Here is a 16,030-nt window from a genome sequence, read left to right on the forward strand (position 1 = left end):
TGAGACAATAATCTAATCGAGCCCAGGAGGCAGCGTGTGCCGTGAAGTGTGTGCCCTCCGCAGTGTGGGGATGTAATTGACGCCATGCATCTATCAGCTCACCATCTTCTATTATTTCTTGCAGTATTTTTTGTGCCCTAATATAGTGATGTGGTGCGTGATTAGACCTATCCCTACCAGGATTCAGAGCGACGTTGAAATCCCCACCCCATATTATGTGAGTGAAGCCAATTTCTAGTATTTTTCCCCCACAGCACGGTAAAGAACTCTGGGGCATCTATGTTGGGGCCATAACAGCACGCCAGAGTGACAAATTTGGGGCCCATTCCTCCCCACACTATGCAATAGCGTCCCTGTCTGTTGCTTGCCGTGCCAGCAACCACAAAAGGGGTATTCTCCTTTATGAGTATGGCCGTCCCCCTAGAGTATGAGGAGTAGGATGAAAATGTTTGGTGATCCGCCCATTTGGATGTAAAGGTGTGGTTGTGGTGAGGATTGAGATGGGTTTCATGAAGCATCACAATTTGTGTCTGATGGCGATCTAAATATGACAAAACCCTCCGGTGCTTTCTAGGGTCGCCCAGCCCTCTGATATTGCAGGTGAGGACGTTTAGACCTTGGGGATGCAATGAGTTAGCCATTCAAGAACGTTAAAAAATAATGTTTGTCGTATTGAGCATCTGAAGCAGCATGTCTTATGTACAAAAGTAACCCCCAGTAACAACCCTTTCCCCCCTCCTCCCACTGAAGCATCCCAAACATGCCAGTAAATACTATCCCTCCCCCCTCCCCACATCCCAACATCAGCAAGTAACCTCTGCAGATTAATCTGCGACAAGAGCTAAGGGGGGTACACCCTTTGGGGGGAGTTTCCAGGGGCAACCACTTTTCCTCCCCGCCCCCAGAGAGGTAAGACAATTGGGTGATCATGTCTCTCGAGGGCAAGGGTGCTCGGAACTTAATGTTTCTTGCCCTTGAACCATTTGAGCTTGATAAGTCCCATCAGGCGACCAAGTCTTTCCTGTGCAGTTCATCCGGTGCATCAGATAAAGCAGGGGTATAATTCCCCATGTCGCTCTAAGCACTTAATCTGTATCCTCAGGGTTTTTACTAAGAGACATGTCCGGCATAGAGGAATTGTTATTTTGTCGTTTCAACCTTTTTAGAAAGTCATCCACCTGCTTTGGGTTGGTAAAAAAAGATTGCTTGCCCTGGTGGGTGATTCGTAACTTTGCAGGATAGAGAAGAGCGTAGTCTATCTGGGCCTGGTGCAGCTTCTGTTTGGCGGGGTTAAACTTGCGTCGTTTCTCCTGTACTCGTGAAAACCGGGTAGATCGTGAATTTATTGCCTTCACAAACAAGTTGGCGCTTTTCTCGTGCCATTTTGAGAACGGCATCACGATCTCGATAATTGAAAAGGCGCACTATTATGGGGCGTGGCATACCTCCTGGTGGCGGCCTGGGGCCAAGAGTTCGATGCACCCTGTCGACGATAAATTGAGAGGATAAGGATGTCGCGCCAATGGTGTCTGTCAGCAGCCTCTCGATGCACTCCTCCATCCTGCCTGTGTTCGTTCTCTCCGGAATTCCCAGGACGCGTATATTATTCCTGCAACTGCACACCTCCAAATCTTCGTTCTTTGCTGCTATTATCTTGAGTAGTTTATCCATCTGCGCCACATGGGTCTGTATATTGGAGTCACTGTCTTCCACATCCACAACACGCCGTTCTGTTTCTTTAATGGGCTCATCGTGTCCCTCCAGCTTGTGGACAATGGCATCCATACGGTTAGTCATGGCATCCATTTTGTCTGCAATGGTGGTGAGGCTCTGGCGCACTTCTTTCAGCAAAGATTTCATGTCGTCCTCCAATGGGGAGGGTGCCCTCTGCGCGGCGTCCTCCCCGCTTCCTCCAACTTCTTCCTGCTGAGTGTGGCCCACCTTTGTAGCTTCAAAGGTCAGGCGGGGTTCTCTAGTATCTTCTTTCCCCATGACTGGCGTGGAGCAGCGCCCGGTGTCGTAGGTAGGGCTGCAGGTCGGGAACAGCTATCAAGAGTGGGTGGTATGTATCGTGCGTGCTTGCCCGGTGTACCTCCAACAGGTATAGCAGGTTGCTCACAATCACCTGCCGTGGCGGGCCCCACACCCGTCAAAAGAACTAGAATTTCTAAGCCAGTGTCGCCTCACAAGATGGTCCGTGATTGTACCTAGGGGAACAGTGGATGAGCTACCCAGCACCCAGTTTGTGCGCCCCCAGCCCCACAAGGTGCAGCGTTGTTTTGCAGGAGGGCCCAGCGCCAACTGTCTCAACTGTGTGATTGTAGCACAGCAGCGTCCAGGATCACAGGGTGACAGTTTCCAGTAATCTCACCAGGACTCCGCAGGGTGGACTGAGAAGGGGAGGCTTAGGCACCGGTGAGGAGAGATGCACCAAAAGCAGTAAGTGCGCACTTCAAACTACAATATGGCGGTGTGAGTCTCTAAGAGCAGCGTTATTTCATGCGTGCGCTGTGCAATGGGGCCATTATCCTCCAACAGAATGGACCTCCCTGTGTCACGCTGCCCTCCACTGATGTCCCATACACAGGCCACCTCTGAAGCAGTATGCAGGTTTGTCGTGGGATAGATCTGTGCCGATGCCGCCTGCTATCTGCTGGATACCTTTCCCCCGGTTGCGCTTCTCTTGTTATTAGCGGCAGAATGAGCAATGTTCCTTGGACACGCACCCACCTTCAATGGTGCGTGAGGTGCCCAGTGTCAAGGAAGGGGGCCCGTTGCAGCTATACCGGCACCCCCTGGTCGCAGTATCTTCTCTTGCGAATGCAGCAGGACCGGCCCAGCAGTGCGTCTTGGGCAGCTCGCGTTTCACTCACCCGCGAGTCTTTACTGCAGTGCAGCTATGGTGCGGCCCAGCCGTCACGTGGGCGCCGCGGTCCTCGATTGATCAGGCAAGCCTGGCAGCAGTTCCAGGCCGTGCAGGGCTCTTCGGCGGCGCCACTGGTTCTCCCTCTGTAGCGCAGATATTCGACTTGCTACCAGCTCCAAGATTGGCCAGGCAGGGCACCTGGTCTCAGATTCCACTTCTCCACAGCTTGAAGCACTCTAGGGTACAAGAAGCAGGATTATTTTCAGGATGAAGGCGCCGAGCTGCAAGAGCCTCACATCGGTGCGGCCATTTTGCTCGCGTGCCACCTACCGCCCCCTACCATAAAGGCTTAACACACCCTCCTGATAAGCCTAACTGCTTGACCACACTAACACAAAGAGAGCCGTTTGTCAGGCGCGTAACACCCATTGGACTCAAAGGGCTTCAGGCCCCCCGTCGTGTGTGGTAGCCTGGGATAAGACAGCTTCCCGGGAACACACACTGCCGCACCCGAGCACTTCACAGGTCTTTAAAAGACCATTTGCATGTTAATGCGGCCTCGCTGTTGTTCACCCCTTCTAAGAGCCCCTGCAGCTCCACTCTGCCTATTGCTTAAAGATTCCCCCCCCCCTGAAATTTTTTCTTAGCCCCCCCCCCCCAATTTGGCTCTAGTTGCGCCTCTGCCGTTAGTAATTATCTAATTTAGCCTCTGCTATACCTCTGGGGATCCACTGGACTCTGCACCATATACCTTACTTTGGTATAGTATGTATACACAGAGCCAGCTTCCAACACTGTACCGTCCTTCACCTTGAATCTTTTTCTGCAAGCGGACTTTTTTTTCTTATATTGTATAGAAAAACATTGAATAAATAAATAGTAAACGTTTCCCAGGTCGAACTGATGAGCAACTCCAGCCCAGGTTTTTTTCCCTTTGAACTCTGATACTTGTGGTTTTGTTTATTCAATTATAATACCATGACTACAAATCCCATGATTCAAAGGGAAAAAACCTTACCAGGAGCAGGGAAATATGCTAGCCTGCCTGTACTTCGACATGTCTATTTAAAGCACTGGTACTGCACATCATATGGAGGAAACAACCCATGGTGCAGTTTTCTCACGCGTCCTCTGTGACAGTTACGTGTCTGTGGAGTGAGAGCAGCCCTCTATCCAATCACGTGCACCTGTGGGGACACACCCTCTCTCATTTCCAAGTGAACCCCAGTCCTTCTCCAGTGGCTGACCCTCATGTGGGCTGGACTGAGCACGCGTATCTCTTCTATTCACTGTGAATTCCATCCCGCCCCCTGCTGAAGTCACTTCCTGGAGGTGGGAATTAAAGGTCCGCGCTCCTCCAGGCTGCAGACAGTGCACGCCGGTCTCTTCAGCATCCTCCCGCTCTGACTCCACAGCATGGCCTCCTACCAGCAGCCTGAGGAGCAGCACCTGCAGGGCCTACGCGACCTGGCCCATCGGCTCCGGGTGCACTCTATCCGGGCCACCTGCGCCTCCAACTCTGGGTGAGGGTTTCGCGTGTTGACTGTGCGGGTGTGCAGTGAGGGGTGGACGGAATGTGGGTGAGTGCAGTGAGGCTCAGGGGCCCACGTGTTGAAAGGGGGGGGGGGTGTGCGCGCTAATCACGTGCATCCTGGTGGTGACTGCACGTGGGTTTCCGCTCCCCCATCTTACGCGGAGGCGAGCCGCCGCACATTGGGGGTGGGGGTAGCGGGAAAGGCCCGCATGCTCTGCCGCCGTATCCCTTAAGGGGCTGCTGTGGTGACCCGGGCAGCGTCAATGTGGGCGTGAGGCTGCATGGGATACGTGCTGAGCTCTAGCGCTGCCCCTCACCCGAGGGACGCGTGCACTAGGCGCTCTCGGAGCCGCGGAACACGGGGGTGCGCTCACGGTTTGGGACCTCCCCTGCCCTCGGCTGAAACCTCAGATTAGCAGCTGACCTGGCCGGGTACAGCTCTTATGTTTTTGGCGCGCACCATATCTGGGGGAAATAAGCTTAGCGAGGAAGACTTCTCTAGTTTAAAAATTTAAAAAAAACAAAAAACTCTGGTATATGCACGTGGGTCTCTTCCTCTTACCCTCCTCAGTGCTCCGAAGTACCCATACTGCCTCGCAAGGCGCTCTATAAAGCTTGTAAGGGTGGTCTATGGTTGGCCTGTAGAATGTGTGCGCTCGTGCGTCTCTTCCCTCTGTACCCTCCTCAGTGCTCCGAAGTACCCACACTGCCTCACAAGGCGCTCTATAAAGCTTGTAAGGGACCGGGTGGCCCTTGGCTGGCCCGCAAAATGTATTTGCGCGTGGGACTCTTCCCTCAGTGCTCCGAAGTACCCACACTGCCTCATAAGGCGCGCTATAACGCTTGTAAGGGTGGTCCTTGTCTGGCCCGTAGAATGTGCGCGCGCGTGGGTCTCTTCCTCTGTACCCTTCTCAGTGCTCCGAAGTACACACTGTCCCCAAGCTTGTAAGGGTGGTCCTTGGCTGGCGCGCGCTCTGCGGGGCTCTTCTAACCAGCCTCTCATTCCTGGCAGGCACCCCACGTCATGCTGCAGCGCCGCCGAGGTGGTGTCCGTCCTCTTCTTCCACACCATGAAGTACAAGGCTTCTGACCCGGCCAACGCCAACAACGACCGCTTTGTGCTGTCCAAGGTGAGAGGAGGGGTGGGCCTTGTATGCTCAGTCTGCGCGCACTGAAGGTTGTCTCAAAAGTTCACGTCCGCTGTAACCGTCTCGTGGTGTTCATGAATCATGCCAGGGTCGTCAGAATTATGCAGCTGCTGCGATGTTCACATAATTGTCGATTTGCCGCATAATCCATCTCTAACATTGTTAAAAATGTGGGTCTGTGGTTGGCAGAGGTTTGTCAGGATAAGTGGATTACCCAACTAAATTAACCCGTGCTTCACCCCCTTGGTAGCTTGGCACCAGCAGTCAGGCTTCTAGGAGGCAATGTGTAAAGCATTTCTACAAACACAGTGAAAACACTACAAAAAGACACACCAGGTTAGACCAACAATATTTATCTTAATTAAACATGATTAAAACAAAAATCGAGCATATTCAAGCAACAATATCTCTTGTTAAAATAGTCCTGTCCTTAGTAAACTATGCTCTCTCACTTTATCACAAAATACCTGGGGTGTGCCTAAAATCAAAGACTGAAACCGGCCCTAATGGTAGTGATTTGCCGAAAAATCTAAGCAATGCGTCTGTCCTTTATCTTAGGGGAGGTGATGCGTTCATTCCTTGGTGCAGGGGATGGGATGCGTTCATTCCTTGGTGCAGGGGATGGGATGCGTTCATTCCTTGGTGCAGGGGATGGGATGCGTTCATTCCTTGGTGCAGGGGATGGGATGCGTTCATTCCTTGGTGCAGGGGAGGGGATGCGTTCATTCCTTGGTGCAGGGGAGGGGATGCGTTCATTCCTTGGTGCAGGGGAGGGGATGCGTTCATTCCTTGGTGCAGGGGAGGGGATGCGTTCATTCCTTGGTGCAGGGGAGGTGATGCGTTCATTCCTTGGTGCAGGGGAGGTGATGCGTTCATTCCTTGGTGCAGGGGAGGTGATGCGTTCATTCCTTGGTGCAGGGGAGGTGATGCGTTCATTCCTTGGTGCAGGGGAGGTGATGCGTTCATTCCTTGGTGCAGGGGAGGTGATGCGTTCATTCCTTGGTGCAGGGGATGGGATGCGTTCATTCCTTGGTGCAGGGGATGGGATGCGTTCATTCCTTGGTGCAGGGGATGGGATGCGTTCATTCCTTGGTGCAGGGGATGGGATGCGTTCATTCCTTGGTGCAGGGGATGGGATGCGTTCATTCCTTGGTGCAGGGGATGGGATGCGTTCATTCCTTGGTGCAGGGGAGGTGATGCGTTCATTCCTTGGTGCAGGGGAGGTGATGCGTTCATTCCTTGGTGCAGGGGATGGGGTGCGTTCATTCCTTGGTGCAGGGGATGGGGTGTGTCTGGTGATGCGTTCATTCCTTGGTGCAGGGGATGGGGTGCGTCTATCTTCTGACACATAGCCTTGGTTCCTGACTGCTGGGCCATGTTGCTGGATAAACTTGGCGCACAGGGTAGATTTGTCAAATCCGGTAATGCTGGGTAGATGCAGTGGAACCGATGTTGCGTTAATTGCTCCAGCCATACAGCAGGGTGGGACCACGTTGGAGCGTGTGCCACTAATGTCGTTGACACGGGACGCTGTGATCCATTGGTTTTCCAACAGCATTATGGTGCTGCATGAGTGAAAACAGGCGCTGAGACAAGTGGAATTGCTTGCTTTTCAACAGCCAAGCAATCTCCAATGGCCCAGAACTGGAATTGGCACCACATGGCTGGTCAGAATTCCCATCAGGAGTTCGAGGGCTTAAGAAGTCTTTGGCCCTGAGACTTCTTAATAGGAGGCAAGCACTTAGACTACCTTGGCAAGCAGGATGTAGAAAGTAAAGCGGTCCTTTCGCTGCCCAAGATAGACGCAGTAGGTCAGCAAAGCAGTAGTCCCTCCTGACCGCTTCTTCAGCTCTTCTTGGCCGAATGTTCTCTTCGTCCAGAAGTGTTACGAAGTTATGGTGTTACCACTTCATTACTTATACCAGTTTCTGCAAACATAAATAGTCTTTGTAGTCCTACAAATCCTTCCTTTCCTTGACCTGGTTCCAGGCACACTACAGGGGGTGGAGACAGCTGTGTGAGAGGACACACAGCCCTATTCAGGTATCAGTCACAACTCTAGCTCAGGCAGACCCATCAGCCTTGTGATGGTTCAGGGTATGCAGGGCACACACCTTGGCTCCCCTTGTGACTGTCTAGAGTGAATGCACATACAGCCCAGCTGTCAGTCTAACCCAGACATGGATTCCGCAGGCAGTCACAGAATGGTAAACCAAGAAAATACCCACTTTCTAAAAGTGGCATTATCAGACATGCAAATTTAAAAACCAACTTAACTGAGATTTTTTTTTTTTTTGGTTGAGTTCAGGGTTTCCAAATCGCTCTTCCCAGTTGGAAGTTAAACTTTTATGAGGTTACAAAGCCGCTCCAATGATAACCTATGGGAGCTATAGTCCTTGCATTAACAGTGTAATTTAGCGAAGAGAGCAATTAGCTGTATTTCTCAATGAGGACATGTAAAACGCATTGCACACGTCCTGCCTTTTACATTGCACCCTGCGCTTGGGGCTATCTTGGGCCGACCTTAGGTGTGTCTTACATGTAGAAAAAGGTTTGGGCCTGGCAAGTGGGTGCACTTGCCAGGTCGACTTGACAGTTTAAAGCTGAGCTCACCCACTGTGATGGCAGTTCTGAGACCGGTTTGCACAGCTACTCATGTCGGTGGCTCAATCAGTGCTGCAGGCCCACTAGTAGCACTCGAATTACAGGATCTGGGCAGACACAGTGCACTTTACTAGGGTCTTACCAGTAAGTCAAATATGCCAATCCTAAAGAACCAGTCACAATTTACACAGGGAGTACTTTAACACTGAACAACTGTGGTAAAATGTCTAGAGTTCTGAAACCGACAACAATGAGATGCTGCGCACAGTCAAACAGGAGGTCAGAAGCAAATCAGACTGGGGGGGGGGGGGGAGAAAAACACCAATGATGCCAGGTCTAACACATAATCTGTAGATTTTAAATGCTTCTAGCTCACACATTTCAAACTGCTAAATGCAGTTCCACAAGCTGCCACACAGTGGAAGGCCCTTTTCAAAGCTGTACTGGTCACCTTTCTGTTGCTAATTGCTATATTTGGGTGTTAAACTGGCCCTAATGAGGTGCAACCAATACGGTCGCCAAGTTTAACAAGCATTGGCATAGCCAATAGATCTCGCTTTTGGGACCTTATAAGTATTTAGTTTTGCAGCACAATATCCTTGGTGCAACATCGGCTGTTGAATGGCTACACCTTGTACCTTACAAGTGTTTAGTCATGCAACAGTTGTTGTTGCACCAAGGATATTGTGCTGGATAACTAAACACTTATAAGGTCCCAAAGGCGAGACCTATTGGCTATGCCAATGGTTGTTTATGCTAGGGCCGGATCCTTGCCTACTCCACAGGTGGAGCAGTGGGGAGTAGGAGGTGGCGAGAAGAAATGGAGCGAGAGAAGCGAAGAGATATGCATACAGTGAAGTGAGCAAGTGACTCAGTGCATTTTAGTTTTGTTTCGTTGGAGAATCTCTGGATTGGGGGTCAAACAATGGAATCTGCGTTTTAAAAGTAAAGCATGGGCTCCATCTTTAGGCATTCGCTGTCGACTGCTTGAACTCTGAGGGAGCAGAGTGTAACAACCACAGACTGCAGAATGCATGTGTAAATGGCAAGCGGGCACATGTCCAAAGGACGAAACCTCACGCTTTAATATGGCCGACCTGCAGTCAGCCAGTGTAAACCATCTACTCTGGCACGCTTACGGACCTCACTGCCGGAAAACCAAAGGTGCACAAAACCAACAAAGACCAGCGGTGAGGCCAACAAACTTGTATACCAAACCAGAAAAATACACAACACCGGCAGGGATGGTTTTCGTGGGCACTCTGAAAAGAGGATGACGGCACAGACCAAGCTCTTTAAAACGAAATCGTTGGATGCAAAATTACACATTTAATACAAACTTTTTTTTTTTAAACCACCGTAAAAGCCTTTTTGGCTTTGCAAGATACAGCAATCCGGCAGAGGAAAGAAAGTCAGAACCTCCAGCCTCTCAAGATAGGCAGAAACCCTTGAACGGGCGTGGTAGAGGGATTTGAGTGTGTGTGTTTGGGGAGGAAGGATGCGGATTGTGACAAAGGTCATTTCTAGGACTGCTCCCAAAGGAGCCAGTAGAATCTGCTATTAACTTAAAAGCACTGGAGGCTTAACCAGCACACTCCTTACAACCTGATCACTGCACCCACAAGATCAGACATTTTCATGCATTACATTAACTATCCCTGTCTAAGCCAGTAAAAAACAGAGTTCAGGGGGTTCATAAGTCTGGTACAGGGACATGTGGGTCGCAGGTTAAAATCCTGTCGGGTCAACTCAGCCTTTCACATTTTGAAACAAGCATTGGCTGCGCAGCCGTAAAAGTAACGCTGCACGGCCATGAAAGCAAAAGTCATCGCAATCGTGATTACGTGCTCTGTGCTAAGCATGCAAGGGATGCACGCGTGTGCATGTAACAGCAAGCTGGTGGCCGGAAAAAGCCTGTGGGTAGCACTTCGAAAACCCGCTTACTAAATGTCTCGCCAGAGCAGCACTGGCGAGACCTAAAAATGACAAAATAATGGAGTAATACTATCACAATGTGCTGCATAATCTGCCTTTTCTTGCCCCATAATTTACTAAACCCTGCCACAATTCCAGTGGCCCTTATTGCCCCTTGTCTTAGAGTGCTCTTAATGGTGTCACAGGTTTACCTTGCAGGGGTCGACGCCCAGGACGTATTGTTTGTGGTCCAGGGCAACACGTTTTCATGTGTCTTGTCCTTGGGACAAGTAGGCCCAACCCCCCTACTGCATAAACCCTTTGGTTGCCAGTTTGCAGTACCATCCTATGGATCGGGGGAAAGGTACTGTCTGCAGTTTAGGTAATATTTTTGTTCATATGTTAAAGCTGTTCAGACTTGTATTTATGGTTCATTAATTGAAAGCCTTTATTAATAGGGTGAGCGCTCTAAGTAAACATAAGCTGACTGCACTACTGACAGTGGTTCCAGTATAAAAATGTGTACAGACGTTTTCAAAGTTTAGCAATATGAGGCTATGTATGATGCTCCCAGAATGCTGATTTAATGCAAATATTTGCAAAAGCTTAAACAAGATTGATGCTTTGCTTTCAAAATAAAATGTTCATAAAAAAAAAAATGAAAGCAGGAGGAAAACCCATTTCACTAAACTACTGTAAAATTTCAGGTACCATTTCTTTGCAGCGTCATTTAGTAACATGTGTTGATGCATGCAAGTATTTCTCAAATATTCATAATGGAAAATCAGTGTTGGCAGTTTCAATAAGATTATGGGGAAACAAAAATAAACAAGCATTGGCAAAGCCAGTAGGTTTGACATTGGGAGTCAGCAATGTGTGAATTATTTTGGCATGGTTTTTGTAAAACCTTATTAGTATGGGAGCTACTGGGCCCTCGCCATTATAACAAACCTTGGCAAAAGCAAAAAAGATTTGGGTCTCCAAGCACACACATGCTGTCACTCAGTGAAGTCAGCTGATACAGAGACATAATTTTAATAAACACAAAAGGTCTTGGTCAAGGCCAGACAAAGTTAGGGGCCCAATCATTAAAGAACGTCTCTAGTGCACCCATGTATGTCTTTGCATTGAGCACATATGCATGTGTAGAGTTGCTCATGCAAAAATCTGAGTGTTTGCAAGTTCACTTTCCCTCCTACCACTTTTTTCCCAACTCTGGAAGGTTTACGTCTGCCATTGTCGGGAGTAGCTTTCCAACATTTCTCTGTATGGGAAAAGATTAGAGAAGAGTTGTTAAACCCTGCAAGTTAGTATGTTTGCACAGGCTCAGAAGGGCAATCTAACCCTGGAACTATTGCTTGCCGCTACCTTCAGTATGTAGATCTGCCGAAACGTGGCAACATGGGGATTGCAAGTATTCAAACAATACTATGGTATGAGCTCTGGCATAATCAGAGGCTAGATCAGAGCTCTTATATAATGAGATTGCTTCTATAATTTGTCCCCGCACTATATGGCACCAAAGGGCACGTGGATTTTGATACAGGACAAGTAGATGTATGAAGCAACCTGCCCCATGGACCAGTAGATATTTTATTAAATTCCACACCCCTGATTACCCTGTTTTAGTGTGAGTGCACAGCAGAAACAGACTACACATGGATGTATGATGCCCGAGGGTATCTGAGCAGTCTGAATTACAACTAGGAGCATGAACCTCTACATGTGTTCACACTTAATATTTACACTCAATATCAAGTTATTTCTATATAAAAACCTGTGACCCCAGGCGGTGCTGCTTAGTGGCACATGATACTGGAGCTTTGGTTGCAACTACTCATTGCCCCTCGGGTGCATCCTTTCACATGATGATGATATGGCCCATGTATTGTCCAGATGTCTGTGATTGGGACTTTTTGTGGGTAGTTGGGACATGCTTTTTTTTTTTAGTATCTTTAAGGCCCCCAAAAAGAGATACTTTGTTTCCACTAGTAGTAATTTTCCTAAGGAAAGTAGTTTTGTTAGAACCTCTTCTGCCAGTCTCCTCCTCGCCTAAAACCCTCTTATTGTATCAGGAGTTGTATCTTGTCCCTTCTGCAGTCTCAAACAATGTGATCTTTGAGAGCAGTAGGACCATGGGAGACATCCCTCTGGGTGCAGATGGTTTGTGTACTTGGCGGAAAACTGACGCGTTCTTCCTGCCAGTATTTCGCTGGGGATGCACATGGTTTTAGACATCCATGTTGTGATGAAATAACTCGGGTAGTCTTCTCCCACCTTCTAGGATATAAAGGATAGATGTACGACGCCATTTTGTAGTTACAAACTTTCAAATGCAAAAAGGCTTTTCTAAGGTTTCAAACCAAACATGTGGCTCAGTAACACATTACCGAATCGCAATTTGGGTTTGCAACCTACTGGCAACTCGGTATTCAGAAGGAGCGTACTTGGGGTGGCCCTTCCAAGTGTCCAATTGTAGTGGTATGTGTTTTTTGCAACCAAAATTTTACATAAAGCGTTCCGACGAAGTAGTCCGCTGATCCCACCATCCCTGTAATAGTGCATCGTAGTGGGTCACGGATTGTGACCGGTCAAATTGCGAGCCACTATAAAACTTAAGTATACTGGTCGCAAAAATACTAGTCTCAAATTGCGACCAGTTGTAGATTACATTTAGCCATAAGTATTCTAATACTTGGTTCTGAGAAGTGTTACATTTACTCAAGCTTCTAAAACCTTGTTTGCCTTAATATATGCAACAAAATCATTTCCGTCTGCCGCTCTTTTGAAAGGCACTATGGCTACTGCGTAAATGGTTTCAATGTAAATAGGCTGCATCAGGGCCCTTTCCGACCCTCTAGCACAGAAGTGAGTACTGTAGTCTTCATAATGTGTATTGAGCTCTGCCTATCTAAAACCTCCCATCTTTAACTTTTTTTTTTCCTTCACTCATACAACAGGTTAAAGTACTATTGGTTAAGGATCCCACAGTAATTTTTAGGCACTTAAGTTAAGTCTCAGGTGAATAGTTCTGCCCCTTAAGGGGGTCTGTCCGTTTCAAAATCGCCTCTCCATTTACTCCACTCACCCAGACGAGTGGTAGCATTTTCATCATCGGTGAACCTAGGAATGCCAACCAATTAGTTAATGATACTGGAGGGTCTTTTTGAATTGGGCAGCTATTGACTGCTTGCCTATGAGTAGAATTGTGCATCATGTGGTCTCTGAAATTTTAATTTCTCTTCACTGTCCCAGGATGACAAGCCAGATGAGTGTCCGGTAGTCTAGTGAATAAATGTATTTGTGTGTAATATATATCACTAATCCTAGAGTTCTGTGCTTTCTGAACCGCAAAGACAATCAATTTGAGCTTATGCAATGTAGGTACCAATTAAACACATTGTGCCATGTATTCCAAGCTTTTAAGTTCAGTGTTGAATTTGTTTCCTGCTGGGTGAAGAATTATATATTTAACAGCCAGGTAATTTTATGCTCTACATGTATCATACACTTCTATTCCCACCTTCATCCCCTTGACCAGGTTTATTAGTAGTCTTTTCAGCATCAAAGAAACTGATTCCTGTCATTTTGCACTTTAGTAGTGCTCGGGTAAGGCACGCAGATAATGCCCTTTATTTCATTAGAAAGTACTGCATTCTTTAAAAAATGACCTTCTAGGACCTCATTGTATACTCTTGCTTAATTTTTTCCAGTAAGGAGTGACCACTCAAATGTCGGTGTTCACACGTTGTCTTCTCATGAGAAATGAGACCATAACCGCACTCGTTGCGTGGTGCCTTTCTTGAGGGGGGTTTTGGTCTCTCTACAGTGACAGCTAATAGTCCTGCTCCGCCATTCCCTATTGCACAAACTAAATAAATGACTTGACTAACTTCAGTAATCCAGTGTTGGTCTCTTCCATTGATTCACGTACTTCAATCACCTCTCCTCTTCCCCCCCCCCCCCCCGTCACTGTGGGAGTCCCACAGTACTAAAATAAAGCAGTATGAACTTATGGAAATCTATCATGGTATTAAGCCATGAAATTAAAGGCCTATCTACCTCATATTTTTTTTTTTTTTAATACCCAACTTTAGATACAGCCAATCAATAGCTGGCACCCTATAGAACCTTCTCAAGAGGCAGAGTCCCTCAGATATTCCAGCACAAGGTCGGATAGATAATACCAAAGTATAGGGGAGCCTCTATGGGTAGGTTGCATGTGAATCTATGAAGGATACCAATGCTGGAAAACTGCAGTTTCAGGTAAGTAAATTATTTCTTATCCAGTACTGGGGTATCGTTCATAGATTCACATGATTGAATCAGAATGGCAAGCAGTATTAATACAACTGTGTACCCGTAGCGGAGGGCGGTTAACATTGCCATCACTTAATATCCACTCATAGCTCCGTGAATATACATACGGATGTAAAATGTATGACACCAAATGTGCCCTCCAAAGCAGTCTGGGGTGCTGGCAAGCACCCCTACCCCAATACACTAAGTCCTGTCTAGAAGGTTGTCACACCTCCCTGTGACAAGTACCTATTCTACATTCCCTGCTCGAGCTCAGCAGCAGCAGGGCAGAATTGTCTGGTTGGCAGCAGCACTAGTTTGCTAGTAGACCGTGAAAGGCTACCAGCAGTCATGTGGGATTCCCAGAGGAGCCCTCACTGCATAGAATTGTACATCCAACACCGATAATGGTGTTGGGGTAGGATTCCAACGTGCTTGATACCAAAGGTTCCCAGGTTTGGCACAGCCACTATATGGTTAGCCATTGCGTAATGACAGATGGCTACTATATATATCAAAATGACTGACCACACTTACAAAGCCTGGATAATCTTCTCCAGGGTTTGTAGGGGTGTCCTGCTCAGGCAGGGGCACCCACACACTTAAAACCCAGCACCCTGCCTTCAGGATTGAACGGCTTGTCTTGGGGGTGACAGATTTAAGTGTAGTGACCTCCGATATAGAAGAACCTATATCTGTTGTAAGTGGTGCTAGCTCCAGCTTACACAGGCTGCAATGGCCGGCCTGTAGTCAGTTTGAGTGCTCTCTCATGGCTGGCATAATGCATGCTGTAGCCCATGGGAGACCCCTGGTGTACCTATGCCCTGGGTACCTCTGTACCATACTAGGGACTTTCAGGGGTACACCAGTAGCCAATTGTGGAGGTACAGAAGTACTTACCATGTCAAATCTAGGGAGGAAGTACTGACCGGGGTCCTGAAAAGCAGTATCCCAGTCAGACTAGCCACAAACATTCTGACGCCAGTAAAGTGGGGGTAACCATGAAAGCAGATCCTGCAGCATAGACATAACCAGTCTCATTATTCTGTAGCTGGTGGATTGTCCTGAATTTCACCCTTTTCTGCGCCCTCTGAAGAGTATGTATTATCCCTAGGAGGTGCTGGTGTGATGGGGCAAGGCGTCCTCCTAGGAGGAGGCGGCAATGTTGGCATAGAAGGTACCAGAGGTGGCAAGCGGCAGTATGTTCCTCTTGGGATTGTTGAAAGCCTTTTCTGTAACCCATCAACATAGCTTTTAAGTCCTGAATCGAGGAGGGTGGCAGTTGCAAATGTTCTTGTTTAGGAGGGTCCTCCATAATTCCTTGTACTGGTGGTATTGTTTAGGAGGAACCAAGTAGGAATGCTGGTAATATTCCTCCTCATAATAATCTTCATCCTCCTCCTGTCATTTGAAGCTCAATTCTGAGGGACTATGAGCTGTCCCAAAAGAACTGTTTTCGTCCGTCTGTGTCCAGCAAGTCACTAGGGAGCAAAAGTGAAACTTTGCTTGGTGAGAGCTCGGCCAGTAGTAATGCCTGGCTCATCTTGGAACCAAGTTAGTGGTGGTGAGGTTACTATCACTTTGGAAGCCTTTGACAGTGGTACAGTCACTGGGTGTGGCACCAATCGATCCATCATAGATTGGGTCATTGAGGTCTTCATAGGC

General features: G+C 48.0%; 1 protein-coding gene across 1 annotated transcript in view; it reads left to right on the forward strand.

The window, feature by feature from the left end:
* The first annotated feature begins 4,198 nt into the window (after nucleotides 1–4,198).
* TKTL1 (transketolase like 1) overlaps nucleotides 4,199–16,030 on the forward strand; it is an 80,359-nt gene continuing 68,527 nt past the window's right edge. Inside the window, exons 1-2 of the mRNA XM_085629748.1 lie at nucleotides 4,199–4,389; nucleotides 5,413–5,530. Of these exons, the coding sequence (XP_085485874.1) occupies nucleotides 4,283–4,389; nucleotides 5,413–5,530 (225 nt within the window). The 5' untranslated portion in view covers nucleotides 4,199–4,282. The remainder of the gene's footprint in view (nucleotides 4,390–5,412; nucleotides 5,531–16,030) is intronic.

Source organism: Triturus cristatus, chromosome 10 (genome assembly GCF_964204655.1).
Source record: "Triturus cristatus chromosome 10, aTriCri1.1, whole genome shotgun sequence".
Taxonomy (NCBI): domain Eukaryota; kingdom Metazoa; phylum Chordata; class Amphibia; order Caudata; family Salamandridae; genus Triturus; species Triturus cristatus.